A 22,464-nucleotide genomic window follows, 5' to 3' on the forward strand; every position below is an offset into this window, starting at 1 on the left:
ATCTTACTTATCTTAAACTTTTTAATAGGAGAGGGATGCAAATGTAATTTAATTACTGCTATTGTTAAATAACGCATACTACAGAAATCACCTAGAGATTTACCAGTACTGTATACCCAAAGCTACTTTCTTTTTAACCCCAATACAGTATCTTGAATCACAGGCCAATTTGCCTCCTAATATAGTACATATCTTGTGTCAAAGCCAATTATCTTTAATAAACACTAATTTTCAACACTGAGCTGATAAACTACAAACATTATAATTCTTATCCTACTAGATTTTTAAATTAATACAAGTTGCTGTATTAATGTTGATCTCACTGCAGTAAGCCACCATTTGCAAACTTAATCCTTGCTTTTCTCCCAAACCATAACAAAAAAGGCAGAATGTGCTGTGAGTTCAGATATGTCTTCTCCCTAATTCATTTCTGAATTACCACAGCTTGCCATGACATCCCAACTGGAAAATTACAGCTATAATTAACCTCAAAATTATGGTATGTAACGTGTTTACAAACCATGGTTTGAGATCAGTAGTAACCATAATTTACCTAATTTAGATAGTGCAACAAAGTAAACTGGAAAAAAAGGCAGGAAACTGAGTCATTTATTGTGTCATTATATTATATCTCATTATGATTTAGCCACAAACTAGTATGTTACTCTTCCCACAACTGGGTACAGGTAGCAACTTACAGTGGATGTGTTTGATTTGTTTAATGAATCATACAAATTAAAGACATGGGCACTCTGGCTTTTTCCAAGACCAAAAACCAAGAGAAAAGAAAAAAAAATCCCACCCTTCATTTTGTTTAAGTCTACTGACTTTTCTGTTGCAGAAATGGTCAGGAAATGAGCATCTGTTCAAAACTAAGCTGTGTGTCCTCATCCTATGGGAGCAAAGATCGGAAGTGGACAATTGATTTGATCTTCATCCTGCTTTTCTGTTCATGGAACACTCAGGACAACTCACGTACATAAATACAGAAATTTAAGATAAAACTAGAACTATAAAATATAAACGCTAAAGTTATTAAATCATTTTCAATCTTCTATATCATGATGTAGAGCAAGAACACGGAAAATCTGCTACCATTCAACTATAGTTCTGAGTGGTCCAGCTGCTAAGTGATAAAGGATGCTGGGAGGTACATTAGTAGCATCTGGAAGACCATATATTCTCCATCTCAGGCTTAGAAGACTGGAAATTGAAAACTGACACCTGAACCAGGTGACAAATTTTGTGTAGTTCAAAATGCTTCCCCATACAGTTGTGCAATTGTTTATAACACAAGCTCTTATCGTAGCCTAACCTTTAGAATATGCATAAAAAAAAACAACTAGTATTAGACTCAGAAGGTGTGAGGTTATATAGAGTGCAGGAGAATGCAACTAAGAAATGAGAAGAATGCAGTGTGTAGTTGATATAAATGCCAAGTGGCTAAGATAGTTAAATCAATTAATAGCTATAAAAACTACCAGCCTGAATCAATCAGCTGCAGGATGAAGGCCTCTTCATTTAAGATTATGGACTGTATTCTACTACACTGTTCCAATGCAGGTTGATATTTTTTTTTTCAACTTTCCAGTCTAGGACTGAGAGTAATTGGCTCCAAATCACGAAGCCAATTTTGTGCCTAAGGGAGAACTAGAACCTGGGCTTCCCAACTTTTAGCCCAGCACCTTAAACACTACGCCGTGCCGGTTCTCCTATATATGAGTGTGCGTATACATCCATATACACATGCTATCTCATATTCATTGTCAAACCACTCTGTCTCCCATATGAATTACAAAAAAGTTAGGTTCATATGTGCCACATCTTTTATTAAATTCTTATTGGCATGAATCTAAACCAAACTGAAACTTCAGATACAAATGACTATAATAGAAAACTGGAATATGTGTTCTGATTTGATTTCTAGCATTTGCTACTCCAAATATCTACTTTGAATAAAATATTAAATATTAGGTTCCCTTAGTGTATGTGTTATAAGAGTTAATTATGTACACTATGAAGCCTAATGTGACCACTGTTTGTACCAGCCTAGTTAAATCTCTGGAATAATAGCAAGGTACATACAGACGCACCTCTTTTTTCGCTGTCATCAATCCAACTGAGGGAAACAAAACCATATAGTTTATAATTTGTCTATAACTTTATTTAAGTAATAAGATATATCAAAAGCCTAATCAAAAGTTAGTATCGGTTGTTAGAGGCCAAACAGGGATCAACAAGTGCAGGAAAACCAGATATTCAAACTGAAAACCAGCAACCATTTAAAAGAAGGTGCATGTGCTTTAGTCAGGCGATTGCTCCTTGAATAATCAGAGCAGAAGGCTCATAGGGTTTCTATTATAGCTAATTCAAGAAAATTTTCCTAGGTTAGAAAACTGAAGACCAGAGATGAAACTAAAGTAACAAAATACACTACAGTACTTTCATAGATGTACAAGAGCCCTCGTGTCAAGAGGAAACTGTATCAACTTAATGGCATTCCCCTACAACCTAATATTTACTGTGCCTTAGCAATCAGGCTAGGCAGTGTTGCTGCAGTCATATAATTTAATGCCATGTAGTTTCAGGGCAGCACTTACTGGCTTCTCTGCCATCCTTTCACCACCCACCACTATCACCTACTGGCAAGAAAACCAGCAACCAATTATGAATGTGGGGTGAGGTGGGGTGTTCAAGCTTTGATATATTTATTGTGTGATTTTTCTGATATTCTAGGCTGTTGACAGTTTGATAAAGCAGTATCATAGATGCTGCTATCTAGACATCTGGATTACTGCAGGTTGGAATCATAATTTATGAAAACATTTTAAAGGACTATAGCTCTGCCAGATCAACTGGAACTGAGAAGATCACCAACCTTGACCACATCATCCCAAGGCTCCTCTTCCACACAGCCTACATTATCCACTTTCACACTGGAAGCTCACTTTAGGCTATATCAATAGTGGGCCAATAATGAGCCAGAGATAATGCTGTGAGGACATATTATGCGCAAACAATCAGTGGAGTGTCCTCATGCCATGGCAAGTGGATGACCACATAGTGTTTTTACAGAAACTTTAGTAAAATAAGGTCGATACTGAGCAGCAGCAAATACACCTTTCTGTTGTTTACATTCAAGTGTTCTGCATTGAAAAATAATACACAGACAGGCTCTACTAAAAAAAAAGTTTCCAAACAGCTTTTTTATTTCAATCCAACCCCAAAGCCATTCAATATATAGCCCATTCATATATAGCTTACTGTATATGTTAATGTGTCGCCATAGGGGACACCAGTGATGATCACTTTTTCTGACACCTTTCAACTGGACTACTTCATCTTGCTGCTTCTAGGACTGTCCTGAAAGATCACTCAGAAACTTCAACTGCTATAGAATGCAGCTGCCCATTTACTAAAAGTAAGATTTGGTACCACATATTTCACACTTATTATGGAAACTACACTGGCTATAGGTTTATTTCTGGATTCTGTTCAAGGTCCTATTATTCTTTATAAAGCCCTATATGGCTTAGAACCTGGTTATGTTTGAGACAGTGTACTCCAAGTGAAATCTGCCTGTCCAATACATGAAAACAGAGAAGGCATGCCGAGAAGCATTTTCATATGGGCCCCTCTTCTATGAAACAGCTTGCCCTCAGAGACGAGATTAGCCCCATTTCTGATGACATTCGGTAAACAGGTTAAGGCCAGGCTATTTCAACGAAACCGGTCACGGAACAACCGATTGGTTCAAAATAGGGAAAGGAGTACAACAAGGCTGTATACTGTCACTCTGCTTATTAACTTATATGCAGAGTACATCATGAGAAATGCCAGGCTGGAAGAATCACAAGCTGGAATTAAGATTGCAGGGAGAAACATCAACGACGTCAGATATGCAAACGATACCACCCTAATGGCAGAAAGTGAAGAAGAACTAAAGAGCCTCTTGATGAGGGTGAAAGAGGAGAGTGCAAAAGCTGGCTTGAAACTCAACATTAAAAAAACTAAGATCATGGCATCTGGACCCATCAGTTCCTGGCAAACAGAAGGGGTAGAAATGGAAGCAGTAACAGACTTCATTTATTTGGGCTCCAAGATCACCGCAGATGGAGACTGCAGCCATGAAATTAAAAGATGCTTGCTCCTTGGGAGGAAAGCTATGGCAAACCTAGACAGCATTAAAAAGCAGAGACGTTACCTTGCCAACAAAGGTCCGCATAATCAAAGCTATGGTTTTCCCAGTAGTAATGTATGGTTGTGAGAGCTGGACCATAAAGAAGGCTGAGCGCCGAAGAATTGATGCCTCTGAACTGTGGTGCTGCAGAAGACTCTTAAGAGTCCCCTGGACTGCTAGGAGGTCAAACCAGTCAATCTTAAAGGAAATCAACCCTGACTGCTCATTGGAAGGATTGATAATGAAGCTCAAGCTCAGATACTTTGGTCACCTAATGCGAAGAAAGGAAAAGACCCTGATGCTGGGAAAGATTGAAGGCAAAAGGAGAAGGGGACGGCAGAGAATAAGATGGTTAGATAGCATCACAGAAGCAATGAGCATGAAACTGAGCAAACTCAGGGAGGCAGTGAAGGACAGGAAGGCCTGGCGTGATATGGTTCATGGGGTCACGAAGAATCGGACACGACTTAACGACTGAACAACAAATTTCAAAGAAGCTTTGGGGGCTAAAAGTATTGTCTAACTCTGGTTTGTTTGCCTTGAGTATAAGAAACAGCACTATAGGTATCGTGAGAATATAATTATTATTTTGCTGGTTTTGCTTTTTTGTATTCTGTATTTTTACTTTTGTAAGTTGCTTAGAATTTGTCAAATGAAAGCAATATAGAAGTCATATATACATCCTGGAGGGGAAAAAATTCTGGAAAGCAGCTAGAAAAGATGCAATTAAGGGCAATCACAATGAATATCTTTCATTTTAATAAGGCTAATATAGTATTTAAAAAAATATAAAGTAAAGGGGAGGATGACATCTGAATAAATAAATAATATATCCTATGGAGTAGGTAGAGAGAAAAATTTATCTTTTCCAGCCCTGTAACTAGACTTTGGTGAAAGGGATTCACCAAATGAAATTGATTAGAGGCAGATTCAAGACAGTAGTGGTGCTTCACATAATCTAGACCTCGGATTGCCATAATATATAGTGAGAAACACTGGTATAGATCCCTTTAGATCCATTTGTATAATATCTTTCTACTAATAGCTATTATAGTTAAATAGTATTTCCTAGCTCAGTTGGAATACTGCATCCAAAAATTAGCCAAGGTACAATGGTTTAATATGGAAAGACAAATATCCTCATGCTTTGTGTGTTTTCTGCAGAGGAACATGGCTAGTCCCAGATTCATGAATACAGGATAAAGGCTACAAAGAATCCTGATTCCAATCTCTGGATGGGTTTTATAACAGCCAAAAAACGCTCACATTTTGTGACTGAGGGACTCCTTTGGCAGTCAAAAATTCAAACTGAAGTTCATTGCTGAATGCAGATTGTTTATGGTGATGACTGTTTTAACATAAGGACTATAAACTACTGGGCAAAAAAAAAAAGAAAAAAAAGTAAAGATGGTGAACTGGGAAGAGCTAAAATTGTGTGATCAAGAACAAAGTGGACTATCTGTGACAGCAACCAAGGAGTTTCACATGAGAAAGGTTGATGAACTGATTTAGGACAACTGGTGGATCACTCAAAAGGAAACTGCTATTAAGTTTAGCACTTAACAGGAATGTGTGGATCAACATTAGAAGGTTTATGCAAGATGGGTTCCTTGCATGGTGATGGCAGAGATGGAAGTGTCAAGAGTTGAAATTTTCCATTATTATTTGTCATTATCACACTATAAGCATGAAGATGAGGAGTTTCTTCACAATATCACGATGTTGACAAAACATGGGCTCATCATTATGAACCAGAAATGAAGCACCAGTCCATGGAATGTCACCACAAAACTTTACCTGTGAAAGAAAAATTCAAAACCTAGGCTTCAGCAGGAAAATTCACTGTTACTGTTTTTTGGGAAGCAAATGGGGTTATTCACATGGATTTCCTTGAACTTGGCACCAATATCAACTCAAAGTGCTACATTGTAACTCAAAAAGTTTTGAAAATTTACTGCAACATGACACTAAACCTCACACCTCATGAGCCACCCAAGAGGTTATTGAGAAGTTGGATCTCACCATCTTATCCCCCACTACCACACAGTCCACATTTGGTACCATGTGATTTCTACCTTTCCTCAAAATTGAAGGAATACCTTCATGGGCATCTGTTTGATTCAGATGAAGAGATGGAAAGGACTGTCAGGATCTGGTTAGAGAGATAGTGTGTGGAGTTCTTTGTGATGGCTTTCAGAAGTTTGTCCACTGTTGGCAGTAGTGTACAGCGAATGGTGTGAATTATATGGAGAAATAAATACTGGTAATGAAAGAACTCATTTCAAGGATTGTTCTCCTGTTCCATGTATTAAATATCCCTATTTAAAGTTATGGAGGTGCAGCTTTGACTTTTCATTCAACCCTAGAAAATCCCACATTTCTCCAGCTCAGAAAGTTTATGTGATGATCTTCCTTCATTTAATCCTGCAACACCTTTGTGAGATAGCACTGAGTTGAAAGTAGCGGTCCAAATTCACCCACTGAAGTTCTGTGTTGAGGAAAAGCTTAAACCTGGGTTTCTCCAAGCTTAGGCTATAATCTTAATCACTGCAACACACTTGTTTTGTGAAAATAAAAGACGCCTGTTTTGTGAAAATAAAAGGTAATATGATTCTCTTTACTCTTAGACAAGGTGTACTATCTCAAACACTCTTCAAATGCTGCTGCTGAGTTTTAATCTTCAGTGTGAAGCAAAATGAAATAGTATTAAATACACTGGAAGCAACTGCATTAGATTTATTTAACAGGTAATTACACGGAAACTGAAATCACATTTGTTCTATCTCTACAGTATTTCTTTATTCTATCCCACCTACTTCACAAGCTGCTGCTTACTACATATGTCCCTTAGCCTAAAGAAGGTTGTGTGTTCCCCTTTTAGACATGACATTCTAACCTATAAAATCCCAGAAAAAAACAAGACCCCGCCCCCCCCAGTTCTTATGATATCACTATCCTTCCTGTGACTTCATCAGAACCTTTTCTTGAAATTACCAGCAGTTTATTAAAGAAAAAGTTACTGTTCCAGTCCTGGCAAATTTGCCATCCTTGATCTGTCTGTTTCTCTTGGTTTCTGTTTAACTTTATATCTAATGTAAATGGTGGATGTCTACAAATATTGAATCATACAAACTTTACATTTTGTAGCTCTCAGGAACTGGTGCTAGGGTTGGGGGTTTTTTTTTAGTTTAGCTAATTATCTAAATACCAGTGGTCCTTTTCAAATATACATAATTAGGCTGGAAAAAAAAAAATCACTACCACATTCCTAAAAGGCTGAGGACCCAGGGAAATAGGCCACTTAGAAAAGCAACAAGCAGCTTTTTAAATGGTGCTGCTACTGAATTATGCAAACAATTGTCCTTTACAAATATTAGGTTAATTGCTTCAAACCGAAATTATTTCTTCGAAGCAAGATTCTCACAGCTTTCTTTAACAAGATATCCTGAGATGAAAGTAACAGCAACTGAATTATTTCCAAGTTAGAATCAATTTATCTCCCAATATATTAGACAAGAGACTTTCTTAGTGTATTTCTAATGGCTTTCCTACGAACCAAGGAAGAGGTGGTTCTTTCCACTAATAACAGAGAAGCCTGCAAGTGGCTTTTATAAAACCAACTCCTGAATCCTTCTCAGTCTATGAAACAACTGCTAAGTATTAAAGTAATGTTTGAAAATTAGTGTTATCACATAGGCTACCTCCTAAAAAATCCCATTCTGGGGTTCTGGAAATACTACTGAAAAAAAGGGGGACATTTCTGTTAAGAAATCCTTTCTATAGTTATCTCAGGATAGAAAATTGGTTCACACAAGTTTTGCTAAGAGAAGTAGTAAGCAGAAAATATTATTCTCTAATAACTACACATTTCGCTGTCTATTATTACTGTATGATAGGAAGAGTCAGATTTGCAGTTTCTATTATTTAGGTTATTTTTCCGGGCTATACTTTCAGAAGGCAAGGATTTTCTTTTATTAATATTCATACGGAAAGAGTCTTTTAAGAAAGAGCTGGTGCTCTTAAGAAATGCCCAGGTTGTTGGAAATTTTGTCGGAAAACTAGGTTTTTTTGGCTTGCTTTTAAGCAGAAAGTTATCTAAAATCTATCCTAGAAAGCTTCACATATACTGAAACTGTTCCAATTATACCATCAGCTACTTTGAAATTTGACACAACAGACTAACAAAGGAGCTGCTTTATTTCTGAACATGAAATTGAACTTCAAGTACAATACAATAAAAAACAAAAAACAAAACTAAGCTACCACATAGGCTATGCCTTTTACCATGTCCCTGTATACTATCTCCCTCCTGAAAATATCTGCAAAGATTAACTCCCCCTACATGGCATGGGACCAGGTTACCTGAGGGACCGTCTCATCTCCATTACATCAACCCATCCCACCTGGTCAGGCAGAGAAGGTATGTTACAGACCCTGTCGACGAAAGAATGTTGACTGGCGGGTCCCAGAAGGAGAGCCTTCTCTGCTGTTCTCCCCCACCCTATGGAATACTATCCCCCCAGAGGTGAAGCGGGCCCCTACTCTCCTGACCTTCCGGAAAGGGGTGAAGACCAGGCTCTGCCAACTCGCATGGGATGAGAATAGGGGCAACCAACCAACCAAGGCGGCTGGCACCTTAAAGATGCTCCCATAACCTTTATTTACCATCAGTATCTTGGAAGCTGTTATTTATGTATGAACATGGTTTATTATATTTTAGTTAATATTTATTCTTGTTTTACTGTAAACTGCCCAGAGTTGCTCTTGAGTGAGTTGGACAGTGACTAAATTTGAAATATAAATATAAATAAATAATGTAAAAGAAACATGTAGCATACTTAAGTACAACTAAAGAAATGACACAATAGTTAACTATTCTTTAATATTCTGAATGGTATATAGTTGATCTTTTTTTCAAGAACTGTATAGAAACTTTAACAATATTTCTATTATATTTTTAGCTACTATTTGCAAACATAGTAACAGGCAGCAGTAAAATAATTTTGTTAACTAAGATGAAATTATCTGTAGCATCAATGGCATCTATAAGTAATGCAATTCTTGTGTTAGGAATTCAGGGATTTAAAGACCTTGGATATCATTATTGAACAGAACATATGAGGCTTGGACTGACATATCCTTTTACTGAGCTTACATTTCTGAAACTATTCAAGATAATTACCTCATATCATCCTAAGACTTCTGTAACCACACTGGTTTTATTAATACTTGAATAGGTATTCTTGTGTAAATTACTGAACGTGACTGAATCACAAGTTATTTTGTAATATGGACTGCAGATTAGAACAGCTGCTCCTGTATTTGTCTTTAAGGAAACAATGGATGAGCCAGTAAATCCAAGTGGTTAGGAAGAGCTGTTTAGGAAATAATTAAAATGTATTACAATTTACAGATGTAAAGGCTCCCTGCAAATATTTAAGCTTCTACAAACCAGTTTTATAAATTGGTTCTTTAAAGCAATATCCTCATTTTCTACTCATCTGCCTGGCTGACAAGAATAATAATTGGTTCTAGCCAAACACACAAGCAGAAAAGAATACATAGCAAATAATCACTTGGGTGTATGCAAAACTCAAGAGGTGTCCTCTAGACTCAAAGGCTGAGTGAAGGGTGGACAAGTAGAATATGGTAGAGGGCATAAGGGCAGTTATTTCAAGTGAACTACCCATTATCAAATAATGAATACTGAACGACAAACAGCCAAATACCCTTACCTTCTGAGTAGATTCCTTCTTTTTCTTATCCTCTTTTTTTCTTTTCTTGTCTTCCATTAACTGTTCTTCCTTTTCTTGCTCCTTCTCTCTGTTAAAGTTTAAAATTAAAACTTATTCCTAAGTATGTACTCCATTCCAAAAATAAAGAGAGATAATATATTGCAATACTGACTTATATTATGTAATTCAGAAATGTTTTAATCAATTACAGGGTTAGCTGCTTTGAATATAAAGTAAAACATTGATATAACTGCTTAATTACCTTCAATTCTACAGCATACTGTGCTAATATTCCACTTATATTATAAGCATGCAGGAAGGAAAACTTACATAGTATGCAGTTTCTTAAATTCAAACTGATTTTTAAAACTAGCAGAAGTCCATGTTGGCAACAATAATTAATAGTTATTTTTGTGTGATACTTCTCCATGAACCTATAATACTACCTTCAGGCAATTATATTCCAATAGAAAAGCAGGCCTAACGAGCATTGGTCCCAGAGAGTCACAAGGATTTTCCTGTTTAACATCTAAATGGCACCACTAAGGTAAGTGATTTAATTACTTATATAATGCTTCAATTTTGTTATACCCTAAAGCATTTTTTTTAAGTAATGATATAAAACAACCAAACAAGCCACTAAAGCAGAACATAGTGGGGGGGGGGGGGGAGAAGAGAAACCACAGAAAGATGGCTGCACTGAGGCTGGCACTACACAGAAGGGAGAATGTTTTTTAAAGCATGCATCTCCAGAGAGAAAGTCTACTGCCTTGTTGTTACTCAGTACCCTTCCCCATGGTTCAGTTAAAGTGCTATCCGCCCATCCTTGAGCTGGCAGGAAACTATACTGGCATAACATTTCCTGCCAATTCCTACCCCATCTCTATTCTGGCTTATTAGCAGGTGACTGTGTCTTAATTTCAGCTGTGTAATGCATGCCCTCCTCCTTTCTGAATATCACTAGCCAGTGGAAAACAATCTGCCAATTTCAGCTTTACTTTTCTGGGCCACTTTACTGGGCTGTTTATCAGCTGCTGGGCAGACTTCCTTTGAAGCTAAACACACTGTGAAAAAAAACCCTGTCAGCCAGCCAATTGGGGTGAGGGGGAGGAGATTAAAGCAGAAAGTTCTCTCCCATTTTACTGAGAGATTTAGCACCACAGTATTCTGTCAAAAGAAGCTCAACCAGCAGATGATCATTGGAGCTGCCCAGTAATGAAGAAAACCTCTCCCCCTTTACTAACCAGTCCATCCACACCATGGATTACCTGTCATGTGGGTCTGAGTGTGGGTTTACTGTTCTCACTCTCCCAGAAACTGCCAGACAGATGATCTGCAGAGTCAAGGAGGTAGTGTGTTCACTGGGAGAGCCTAGCGTGAAAACTCCCCCCTCCTCAAAACAGAGTGCAAGGCTGATCCCTCCCTATACAATCATCTGACTGTATTGCAAATAGCAACTCGCATCAGCTTTTGCACACCTTGAAACTGATAAAATGTGCTTTTGGTTATGGGAGATAACACTATTTCAGTCCTTAAGTTCAGCTTAAGCTACCTCAGATATGGATTAAGAATGAGATGAAGGCAATGTCATGGAGGCACACCAGAAAAAATGGTGGCTAGGGAATGTTTGTCCTATACAGTACATAGAGGACTTTCCCATTTGCACTGATGTGGCACTCTGCAATAAGTGGCTCAAACAGTAGATCCTCCCTTAAACATTGTAGAGACCTAGGGGGTGATACATAGATATACAGATATAGATATGAAAGCCTACAAAATAATTGGGACACAAGAGCTAAAGCGCCATTACTGTTCTGATGATACAAATTCTACTTCATTTTTACAGTTTAATTTTAGGGAAACATTAGGTATTCTAATCAACCTTAGGAAACCGTTTCAATCTGCATTAGCTGAACAAACTGAAATATAAGCCAGATATGCTACTGTTGTGTATTGGCAATCTAGATACAGCATAAAACCTGTGCTTAATAACACTGTATTTTTCTAAAGAAACAACTATGCAGTCTGGGAATGCTCTTCAATCCAATCATGTCCTGAGATGCTTAGACGACAGCAGGAATTAGGGATGCCTTTTTTTAGTTTAAAAGCAGGAGTAGCTTACTCACTGTTATTTTTGTCAAGTATGGAGCCTCGACATCCTTATAGCTCCACATCAAAATCAGTAAGAGCAAATTCAGCAAGAGCATTTACATGAGCAAAGTACTTGCTGATCCCAGGTGAGGTAAGTGATGCTGTGACCACCTGCCTGGAGGCTGTAAGGGTCTGGATGGGGAACAACAGGCTTCAGCTGAACCCTGGTAAGACAGAGTGGCTTTGAGTGAAAGGCCCCTCTGTATCCAAGACTTTGTCATCTTTGGTGCTGGATGGGGTAGCACTGCCCCAAACAAACCAGTGCATAATCTGGGGGTCCTCCTGGAGTCATGGCTCCTGCTCAAAGAGCACGTGGCAGCTGTGGCCAGGAGGGCCTTTGCACAACTTTGGGCTGTGCATCAGTTATGTCCTTTCCTGGATTGGGATGCCCTTCAAACTGTCACTCATGCCCTTGTTATCTCCCATACAGACTACTGCAATGCGCTCTACATGGGGCTACCCTTGAAGAGTAACTGGAAGCTATAGCTGGTCCAGAATGCAGCTGCACCGGCTGTTTTTGGAGCCCCAAGAAGGGCCCACGTAACACCATTGCTCCGCAAGCTGCACTGGGTACCAGTTTGCTTCTGGGTCCAATTCAAGGTGTTGGTTATCACTTTTAAAGCCCTACATGGCATGGGACCAGGTTACCTAAGGGACTGCCTCTTCCCCATGATTTCAACACATCCCATCCAATCACACAGACAGGGCATGCTTCGGACCCCCTTGGTAAAAGAGCTCCAATTAGTGGGGTCTAGAAGGTGGGCCTTCTCTGTTGTAGCCCCTGCCCTTTGGAATATCTTGCCCCTGGACGTGAGGTTGGCCCCCTCACTCCTGGCCTTCTGGAGGGATTTGAAGACCTGGCTCTGCCGCTTGGGGTGGGAAGGGGAAGACATCAAGCATGGGGATGGCTAGCCCCTTAGAGGCCTGTTGTCTGCAGCTCTGGAAACCATCAGCCTCTTGGATTTTTTTTTCTTTTAGTAATGTTTTGTAGAGTTTTGATGTTTTATGAGATTGTATATATATTTATTATTTTAATGGGTTATGTGAGCCACCCAGTCCCCCCCATCAGGGGGAGATGGGTGGAGATAAATTGAATGAATGAAAGAATGAATGAATGAATGTCATACTTAGTTCTTCCTTCTCCTGGGAAAACTTATTTTCAATTTTACTAGGACCTAGCTGACTGAAAGAGAAACATGCATCCTAAGGCAACTAAAAACATTTTTCATGGAGTACAGTATAAATATGCAGCACCTTATTTTATATTGCTACGCAAGTTGTTATTTTATAGAGGGGAGGGAATTATGTAAGAGTGATATGGGAATCTGAAACTTCTAAGAGATATACAGTAGCATGAATATTTATTCTCTAGCTACAAATTCCCTACGTTTTTCCTAAGATTCTACTACATCTGAGATTCAGGGAGTTACTTTCTTCTTTTGGAAAACAGAGTATATCGAGGGATGGGAAACCCTACACAGGAACATCTAAGGTTAACTAATATTTGTTGCTTCTTAGCAGAAATACAAAGCAGCCTCCTAACTTCCATTTTTTAGTAGTATATCTGGAATAACGATACACAGATAAGCCTCCTTACTTATCTTTTAAATGTATGTTTACAATGTCCATCTTTTCATTTTTATGTTTACATTTAAACATAATTTAAATAGAGGATCTTCAGTGTTTAAATTACAATTCTTCAGTAGAACTCTTTTACAACTAAATGTAAATACAATTTAGAAGGATTGAAACTCCACAACAGTTAACAACTGCAGATAAAATAAATTATTAATTTTAAAAAAAATAAACAGCCAATATGTTTGTAGTCCCTTCCACAGGTTTAACAAAGTTTACTGGTTCTAGCTGTAGATCTGCTAGAAATAAAGGAGAATTTCAGACAATATTCATAGGGATACTGCTGAGTCTTTGAGGAATATCTTAAGGATTTCATAGAAATGTCATTTGGAAAGACAATGTACACGAACACAACATGTAGAGAAACTACCCAAAACGAAAAAGGTTCCACTTTGTTGAAGCCAGAACACTCCAATTAACATTTTGGTTGAGTACTCCAAAATTTACAAAGCTTGCTGCAACTAGTGAGGCAGAAGCCCATGAAGTAGCATTTATCACCTTAGTGATTTGTCCCATACAGTATTTTAAAATCTACCTTCACAGATCTTTCCTTTTTTTATAGTAATTTTATTAAAATTTACAATTACAACAATAAAAACTAATAAACTAAAAAACATAAAAGAAAAAGAAAAAATAGAAGGTGCAGAAAAGAAAAAAAATAGAAAGAAAAATAGAAAAGAAAAAATAAGTATATAATAAAGAAAAAGGAAAGAAACATATAAAGAAATGACTCCCCCCTTCATCACAAGTATGAACAATTTTAGTAACTTAGCACCTTCTCTTAAAATATGATCTCTTCTTCCCATATCCCATCTCTTATCTATAAACAAATCCATAAAGCCTCGTCATTTCAGTCCTGATGTCACCAGAAGTCCATTAAGGTTACCAGAGATAACAACTTATCTATTTTAACCTTGACCAAATAAACCAACTTTATATTCCTTCCTTTGCTTCTAACAATCATGATCTTTAATCCCTTCAAATAATGTCTTAGAACTTGATTTCTTTTCATTTTTTCTTTGTCCCTTCTCACAAAATTCTTTAAAGCTTTAACAAGCCTCTTTTGTAAATCCAATATAGAAAAATTATCCAGGTCACTCTCTTTGTTTGTTATTTGTAGACTCCTTTTAATTATTAAGATATCAGCTGGTTTCTTTTGTATGTCCAGTGTTACATTTTTTTCCATGTCATTCTTGTAGCCTGTCATTTTTAAATCCACTTTCTAATCAGTCTCAATCTTGTCAGGTAAAGCTTGTTCCTCTTCCATAACATCTTTTAAACACAGTCTTATCTATAGAGGCAGACAATTTTAAAATGAACTTCTGGGTCCATTATTCAAAAATATCCTTCAGTATGTCCGTTAAAATATTTTGCTTCATTGTGTATTTGTAAATTGAGTTTGTGTTCTTCTTCTCCTTTAATTGTAATCCTTAGTTCCTTCTAGTTCCCTCTAGTGTCCAATTTTTACAGTCTTAAGTTTTTTTCTTCTTCAAAGGATTCAAAACAAAAGCATTTCCCATTATAATTAATTCCAAAATCTTATTTTAAATTTAGCTGGACCCTTAGTCCATATATAATTTTCTAAAATCAAAGTTGTAATCACCCCTTTGCTGTTTATTCCAAAAGACATCTTTTTAAAGTCCTTAAACTTGTATTTTAAACTTATTTAGCTAAGGATTGAAGGAAACTCACCCAGTGCTGTAAAACTTGTAAATCCAAAGATTCCTAATAGCTGAAAGGCAGTTAACAAGCAATTTCCAAAAGTAATCAGAAAAGGAAGTATGTGAACCTTTCAAAGGTGCTGACCTTGGTTTGGGCAAGATGGTTATTCCCTTGTCTCCCAGAGCGCTAAACCCACTGGAGACTGCTGTCTTGCGGTCTCCTCATGAGGAGCAACTGTCTGGAGCACCTATGGGTGATCTCAAGTCCTCTCCTTATCCGGAAAGGAATTATCGAAGAGCTGGTCTACTCGCCCGCTCTTCATTCTGCTGCGGTCATCGGCTCCGCTTTTCATGGAGCCATCTTCAGTCTGCCATTTCTTCCCTGGGAATCCCCTTCACAGATCCTTCCAAACAAAGCAAGCTGAATAGAAATGTATTTCAGCTCCCACTCAAAATATCTGTAAATACCAGTCAAAAGTTCCTCAGAATAATTCAGGCAATGAGCTTCACTTACTCTCAGGCCACAATACTAAGGAATCAGAAAAGGCTTACCATTTCTCCAGGTCCATTAATATTCCTGTAGTTTTTAAATCAGTTACAATTATGGTTTTACCAAATAATATCTTGTGTCTTTACAAATTGTAAAAACTATTTATTCAAGTTAATGGAATAAAGCAAAACATTCTCAGTGGTTGTACTGTACTATACCAAATGTGGCATGTGTTTATGTATATGTAAATTTCACACTATAAACACTGTTGGATCTTGGTAACTACAGTGAAGATAGAAACAAGGTACTTGTAAGAAATACAGCTGCAAAAATAAAAAGGTGCCAACAATCTAATTTCTCACTAACTTGATATGGTATTTTATACAGTTTGAACAGCAGTCAAATTAAAGATCACTTAAATTTCAAGAGCTAACATGGGATCTAGGACTTACATTAAATAACACATTAAACTTACTGTATTTTAACTGAAACTATTGATTCAGTTTGAAAGTATCTATTTCAATAGATACTGAAAGTATCTTGTTAACAATCTTTTATTTCCATGATGATTTGCAGCATTCCACCAAATTTTATTTGTGAGATTTAAACATGCTATGCCAGTTTGTTTCACCTTGGCTATTAAATACACCTCAACTGACTGATTTGTTTAATAGCAAGCCAACCACAACTGTGTACCCACATTATGTATAAACTTGTATCTTTATTGGTTTTTACTTTTGCATATCAAGGCAAGAAAAATGGTTTATTTCACTCTTTGATCTCTATATTACGACAAAATATTATATAGATTTGTTTTTAAAAAACTGCATCACAGATGCAGTCTGTCAGATAAAAAGCAGAATCCAAACTATACTCAATGATTCACATTCTGGCATGGGCAAGGTTAAACTTCTGAAATGCTGTTTTTTGTAGGGGTTCCCTTTCAGGGCTGCTTGGAAACAGTTAACTGAGAACATAGCAACCGGATTACTTATTAAAGTGATTGATCATACAGCATCTCCAATAAAATACTACACTGTGGAGTGATACTCTTCAGGATAATTACCTAATTTTGCCCTACTCAATATTTCGTTTACTTTCCTCTTCTATCCAGTTTTCTGTTCTATTTCCAAACAGTATCCACAGCCACTGAGCATGCTCAATCTTTACTGAGACGTTTTTAGGGTTCCTCCCACCCTACTTTAAGGTGCAACCTTGGGACTCCCACAAATCTGCTAATTCCTCTTTCATGCATGGGTAGTGTTGCTTTGACTCCCCTAAACAGCAGCAGCCCAGCCTGAACACTGGAAATATGGGAAGTGATCCTGTTAATAATACTTGAATGGCACTTACAATTTGTATCCAGGCTCAATAAGGAGTGTCAAATATTTCTATGGAGGACTTCTCTGAATTTCTCAGCCTAGAGAAGATAGGACTCAAGGAAAGAGTTGTCTTGTTGGTGGTGATTGTTACAGAAAGCTGTAAACTTTTATGATTTCATGGATTACAGTCCACACAAGCTGATGAATTAATGGATTAACCCGTAACTCATTAGTTTTTTCTTCAAAAGACTGACATAGTTAGCCTCTAATAGGATAGTTATCTCAATGCAGATTTTATTATCTCAATAAAACACATATGCAAAATGAATATATAGCTTAAGGTTAGATTTTTTTAAAAAAAAACACGCTGTTATTATTGATACAGAAGAACTGGCTTTTAAAACCAAGAAATTATTTAACAGTATGCCTTTTCCAACATATTCTTCCTCTTTTTTAAAATACTGAATATTTTGAAAATATATTATGGCCACATCCCCAATATGTGAAATAATTATTTTATATCAAAAGAGAAAGTGTACATATACACAAACATAATGTATTAATATAACTTCAAAATTAATATTTATAATAAAAAGGGGGAGAAAAAAGGTCTAGAAAATTTAGTTATAAATAGAACTCTGAATAATTTGATCAGATTGCTTGAAAGTCTCCTTCCTTCTTCTTTTATCAAGAACACCAAGTTCAAATGCTACAAATTGATGATCTATTGCTGCAAACTATATAGATATTGTTCCTTCTGGTGATGTTATTTTTATTGCCATGCCTGAAAATTCCAAATAATTTCCTCCAAATTATTTTTACAGGTAGTCCTTGTTTAATGACCTCTCGTTCAGTGACCAAAGTCATGACAGTGCTGAATGAGTGGTACTTATGATCGGTCCTTGAAGCTCTGGCTATCCCAGCACCTCTGTGGCCACATGATCACCTTTTGTGACCTTCCCTGCTGGGTTCCCAGAAGCAAAGTCAATTTTCTGGTAAGTTGCTCACTCCCTTCCCCGCCCAGTAACAGCCACCCCTGGTCCTGCCACGCTCACAGGTCACCCGCACACTCTCCACCAGCCCTGCCACACTGGCCACTCACGCACCATCCCCCGCCCAGCAGCAGCCACCCTTGGCCCTACTGTGCCTTACCTGCCTGCCTATGAGCCACCTGGGATTTGCTTAATGATCAAATCCTGGAGTGCTGGGATTGCTGTTGCTAAGTGATGTGGTCACATGCAATTGTGCTTTATGACTGCATCACTTAGTGACAGAAATACTGGTCCCAATTACCGTCATTAACTGAGGACCACCTGCAAAGTGTGCATAGATCTACCAGACAATTTAAGGAGGACATAGCTGACAGCCAGTTCCAGCCTTTGCTCTCAGTAAATTTCTCCCCTTCACAAAAAGAATCTATTCAAATTCTAATGTTTTGTCAATTAAATAATTACAGCTGCCCTTGTAATGAGTGTTGTTCTGTTACCTGGATCAGCAATAGTGTGGCTGCTTTGGTCTTTGAACAGAGGAGGAAAGTGAGCAGGCAAGCAGACAGAGAACAAGTTTTGTGTGGGCTAATGGTCAAAGCAGAGCTGAGAACAGAAAATACTGAGCAGGTAGATGAATGATGTACAGCTGGCAGGTAAGGAGAGAGATAGGTAGGGCAGGAAAAAGGAGAGGGAAACAAGAGAGTGCATGTAGGTGGAACAGAGGTCCATCTAAATTTAGCACCAACTTTTCAGAGGATTCCAGAGGCATCTAGGGCTGTGTATATGTCTGGACTAAATAAGACTGCTTTAACCACACATAAAAACCACTGGCAACAGTAAGCTTTCTTCAGTATTACTACCACAGCATCACAGAAGAACAGAAACTTATAATCATGTTTGATCATGTTAATAAATTTCAGTCATTTCCGTGTAATATCAGAGTTGATAAAGCTTAAGTCTTTAGTGGCTTACAAGGCTCCGTAGATGGATCAAAGGTGCTGTGGAACAATAATTTCTGATAGCCTGGACCACTGTGCAGAGTTACAGGCACTCTGAAGATAAAGATTGATTAAATAATTATCTTTTACTGTCAACAAGTTCAAAGACCAGATACAAGCATTCATAACTGGTTGACAGTGTACCTAACTTCGCAGAAAGAATGCCAATAGAGTATTATACGCTTTCTCCCATCTCTCTAATATAGTGTGGTGCTAGGTAGAGGAGACTGAATTCTTAGAATAACTGTTTTTAGAACACCAGCTAGATTTATGTGATTTTTCTAGATTAAGTTAGAAATGATACATTCTTTTCTATTATCTGATTCACTGATATCATTTTTGGACTAGAAGGACTACAGGGAAGCTAGAAGATAAACATCCATGCCTTTCTCTAAATTAGCAGAGATTTCTCCCATATGCATGCTTCTGCGAATAGGAAGATATCACATGGTTTGTAGCAGTGTCCGTGAAGTTCTAAAAGAGATAGCAGCTCTTTCAGGAAATGGAAAGCCTATCCTAACAAGGAGAATGTAAAGGAACACAAACTCTAGCAGAAAACAGTATAAGGCGATAATAAAGAATACAAAATAGTATTAACAACTTAAGCTCATGGCCAAAAAAAAGAAAAAAGAAAAAAAAAAGAAAGGGGGGAGAACAGTAAGAATGTTAAAACATATTTAAATCAGAAAAACCAACCTGATAAGTGGCTGGCCTGTATTTCATTTAATAGACAAATTGCTTCCATGGCTGGTTTTCTGAATGAAAGGTATCTTTGAGGATGATATAGAGATTGCAAAGAAAATGAGCTAATTGTTTGCATCTGTCTTTACTGTAGAAGATACAAAACAGATACCTGAAGCTGTACTGATTTTCTTAAGGAAATCTGAACAACTAAAGCAAACTGAGGTAATAAGATATTTTAGGACATCTTGAGAAACTACACTTGTAGCAAATCATGAGGCCACCCATCCAAGAATTCTTAAATAATTCAATCATGAAATTGTAGACCTAATAGCAAACAAAAAAAGTAGTGTTACTAAAATCAGGCTCAGTGTTAGAAGCTTGGAAGATATCCAATGTGAATACCAATTTTTAAACAGAATCCCAGGGGAAATCAAATTATAAACCAATCAGCTTAATGTCTGTTCCAGACAAATGGAAGAAATGGTAATCAAAGAAAAAAAAAGATACCTAAAAACAACTTTGGTGAAAGAAAATCAGCATGGATTCTGTAAAGGTAAATCTTGCCTCAACAACCTTCTAGTGTTTTTAGAACTCATGGATGGAGGTGACCTTGTTGACATTGTAATCTTTTGACAAAGCTGCTCATCAAAGATTCTTAACTTAGCAATAATTGTCTTGATTTATGAATTGGTGAAGTTTGTGGATGATACCAAAATATTCAAGGTGATAGAAATGATTGCAAAAATTGTTTTAGCAGGTGAATATTCAGAAAGTTCAGTGTGGTCCAGAGACCCTTATATGATTAGGGATTGGGCTATTTTAAAGACTGCATTCTCCATTACTAATCTCCCAGGCTTTAAAAATAATCTAAAGCAAACACATTTTTAAAAAGTGAGTTAACTAAAAGTAGAAATGGATACTTCCTATCTTGTCCATACAGATATGCCAAAGGAGGAGAGAGAAAATGAAATATAAGAGCCTAATTCTAAGCCTTGAGGAACATGGAACGTAAGAAGCATGGGAAAGCTCAACACAGTGAAAGAGGAAATGAAAATGACTACAAATTGACATATTAGGCACCAGCAAATTGAGTTGGACTGGGAGTAGACAGAAGATCACACTCAGGACATGAAAAATAAAGAAGAAATGGTGTTGCTTTCGTAGTTAGGAAGGGTATAGCAAGAACAGTACTTGGCTACAATGAAATCAATGACTGAATAATATTGATTAGACTTCGTAGTCAACCCTTTAATATGACAATCAATCAAATTTATGGTCCAACAGAATACAGAAGAAGAGAAGTTGATAAGTTTTATGATCAAGTTCAATTTGAAACTGACAGAATATGCAAGCAAAATGTGCCACTTGTGATTGGAGACTGGAATGCCAAAGTTGGAAACATGAAAGAGAAAACTGTACTTGGACTGTATGGCTTAGGAAACTAAAATGAAGCAAGAGACCAATTTATCAATTTTCGCCACTCCAATGATTTCTTCATAGTTAACAGTCTTCAGACAACTAAAATGATGCCTCTATACATAAACATCACCAGATAGAATATATAGAAATCAAATTGCTATTATTGCTAAAAGGAGGTGGAGAAGCTCAATTATAGCATCAAAGACATGGCCAGGTACTGACTGTGGAAAACATCATGAACTGCTCATGTGCAAGCTCTAAGTTAAGCTAAAGAAGAAAAAGAAAGCCAGTCAGTTTTCATGACATGACCATTTTCAAGGAGAACATCAGGAATCACTTTGAAGTCCTGAACCTCATTGATATAGACACAGAAGAATTATGGAATGAACTTCAAGAACTTATTAAGGATGAATGTGAAAAGAGACTTGCCAGAAAGAGAAGAAGGCAAGAAGATGTCAGAACATACCATGGAAGCTGCCAAGAAGAGAAGCCAAAGCCAAGAAAGACAAAAATCTCAGAAACGAACTTAAGAGTTTCAGAGAGCTTTTAAAAGACACAAGTAGCAATATTACAACATCTGTAAAGACACTGAGGATAGAAATAGATATGGAAAAACAAGGAAGGCCTTTCAAAAGATCTCTGAACTCAGGAGGTTCCAACCTTGAATTAGTATGCTAGAGGACTCCAATGGACAGACTGTAACCTATTCAAAGGAGATCAAACAAAGATGGAAGGAGTATACTGAAATACTGTACAGTAGAGAACTCAACATCCAAGATACTTTAGAAGATATTCCCAGCTTACAAGAACCTCTAGTACTAGAAGATGAAGTTAGATCAGCACTCCAGTCATTACCTACTTGGAAGGCTACAGGAACTGATGGAATACCCCCTGAAATATGGCAAGCAACAGAAGAATCAGTACAGGTTCTAAGCAAGCTATGACAGCAAATCTGGAGAATGACACAGTGGTCAATCTACATTCCAATACCAAAAAAAAAAAAAAAGGAGACTTAACAGAGTGTGCAAACTATCACACAGTATCTTTAATTTCACATGCTAGCAAAATAACGCTTAGGATCATTCAATGCTGATTAGAGCCCTACATGGAAAAAGAGATGCCAGATATTCAAGCTGGCTCCAGAAAAGGCCAAGGAACACGCGACATTATTGCTGATGCATGCTGGATAACTGCGAAAGC

At 37.3% G+C, this 22,464-nt stretch overlaps 1 protein-coding gene across 6 annotated transcripts in view; it reads right to left on the bottom strand.

The window, feature by feature from the left end:
• TNRC6B (trinucleotide repeat containing adaptor 6B) overlaps positions 1-22,464 on the bottom strand; it is a 145,376-nt gene that overhangs the window by 75,163 nt on the left and 47,749 nt on the right. For all 6 annotated transcript variants that reach the window (XM_088141022.1, XM_088141019.1, XM_088141021.1 and 3 more), the window contains one exon: positions 9,916-10,003. In XM_088141022.1, the coding sequence (XP_087997148.1) occupies positions 9,916-10,003 (88 nt within the window). The remainder of the gene's footprint in view (positions 1-9,915; positions 10,004-22,464) is intronic.

Source organism: Python bivittatus, unplaced genomic scaffold (genome assembly GCF_059951505.1).
Source record: "Python bivittatus isolate LINGU-HERP-01145 unplaced genomic scaffold, Pbiv_v1 ctg000330_np1212, whole genome shotgun sequence".
Taxonomy (NCBI): Eukaryota; Metazoa; Chordata; class Lepidosauria; order Squamata; family Pythonidae; genus Python; species Python bivittatus.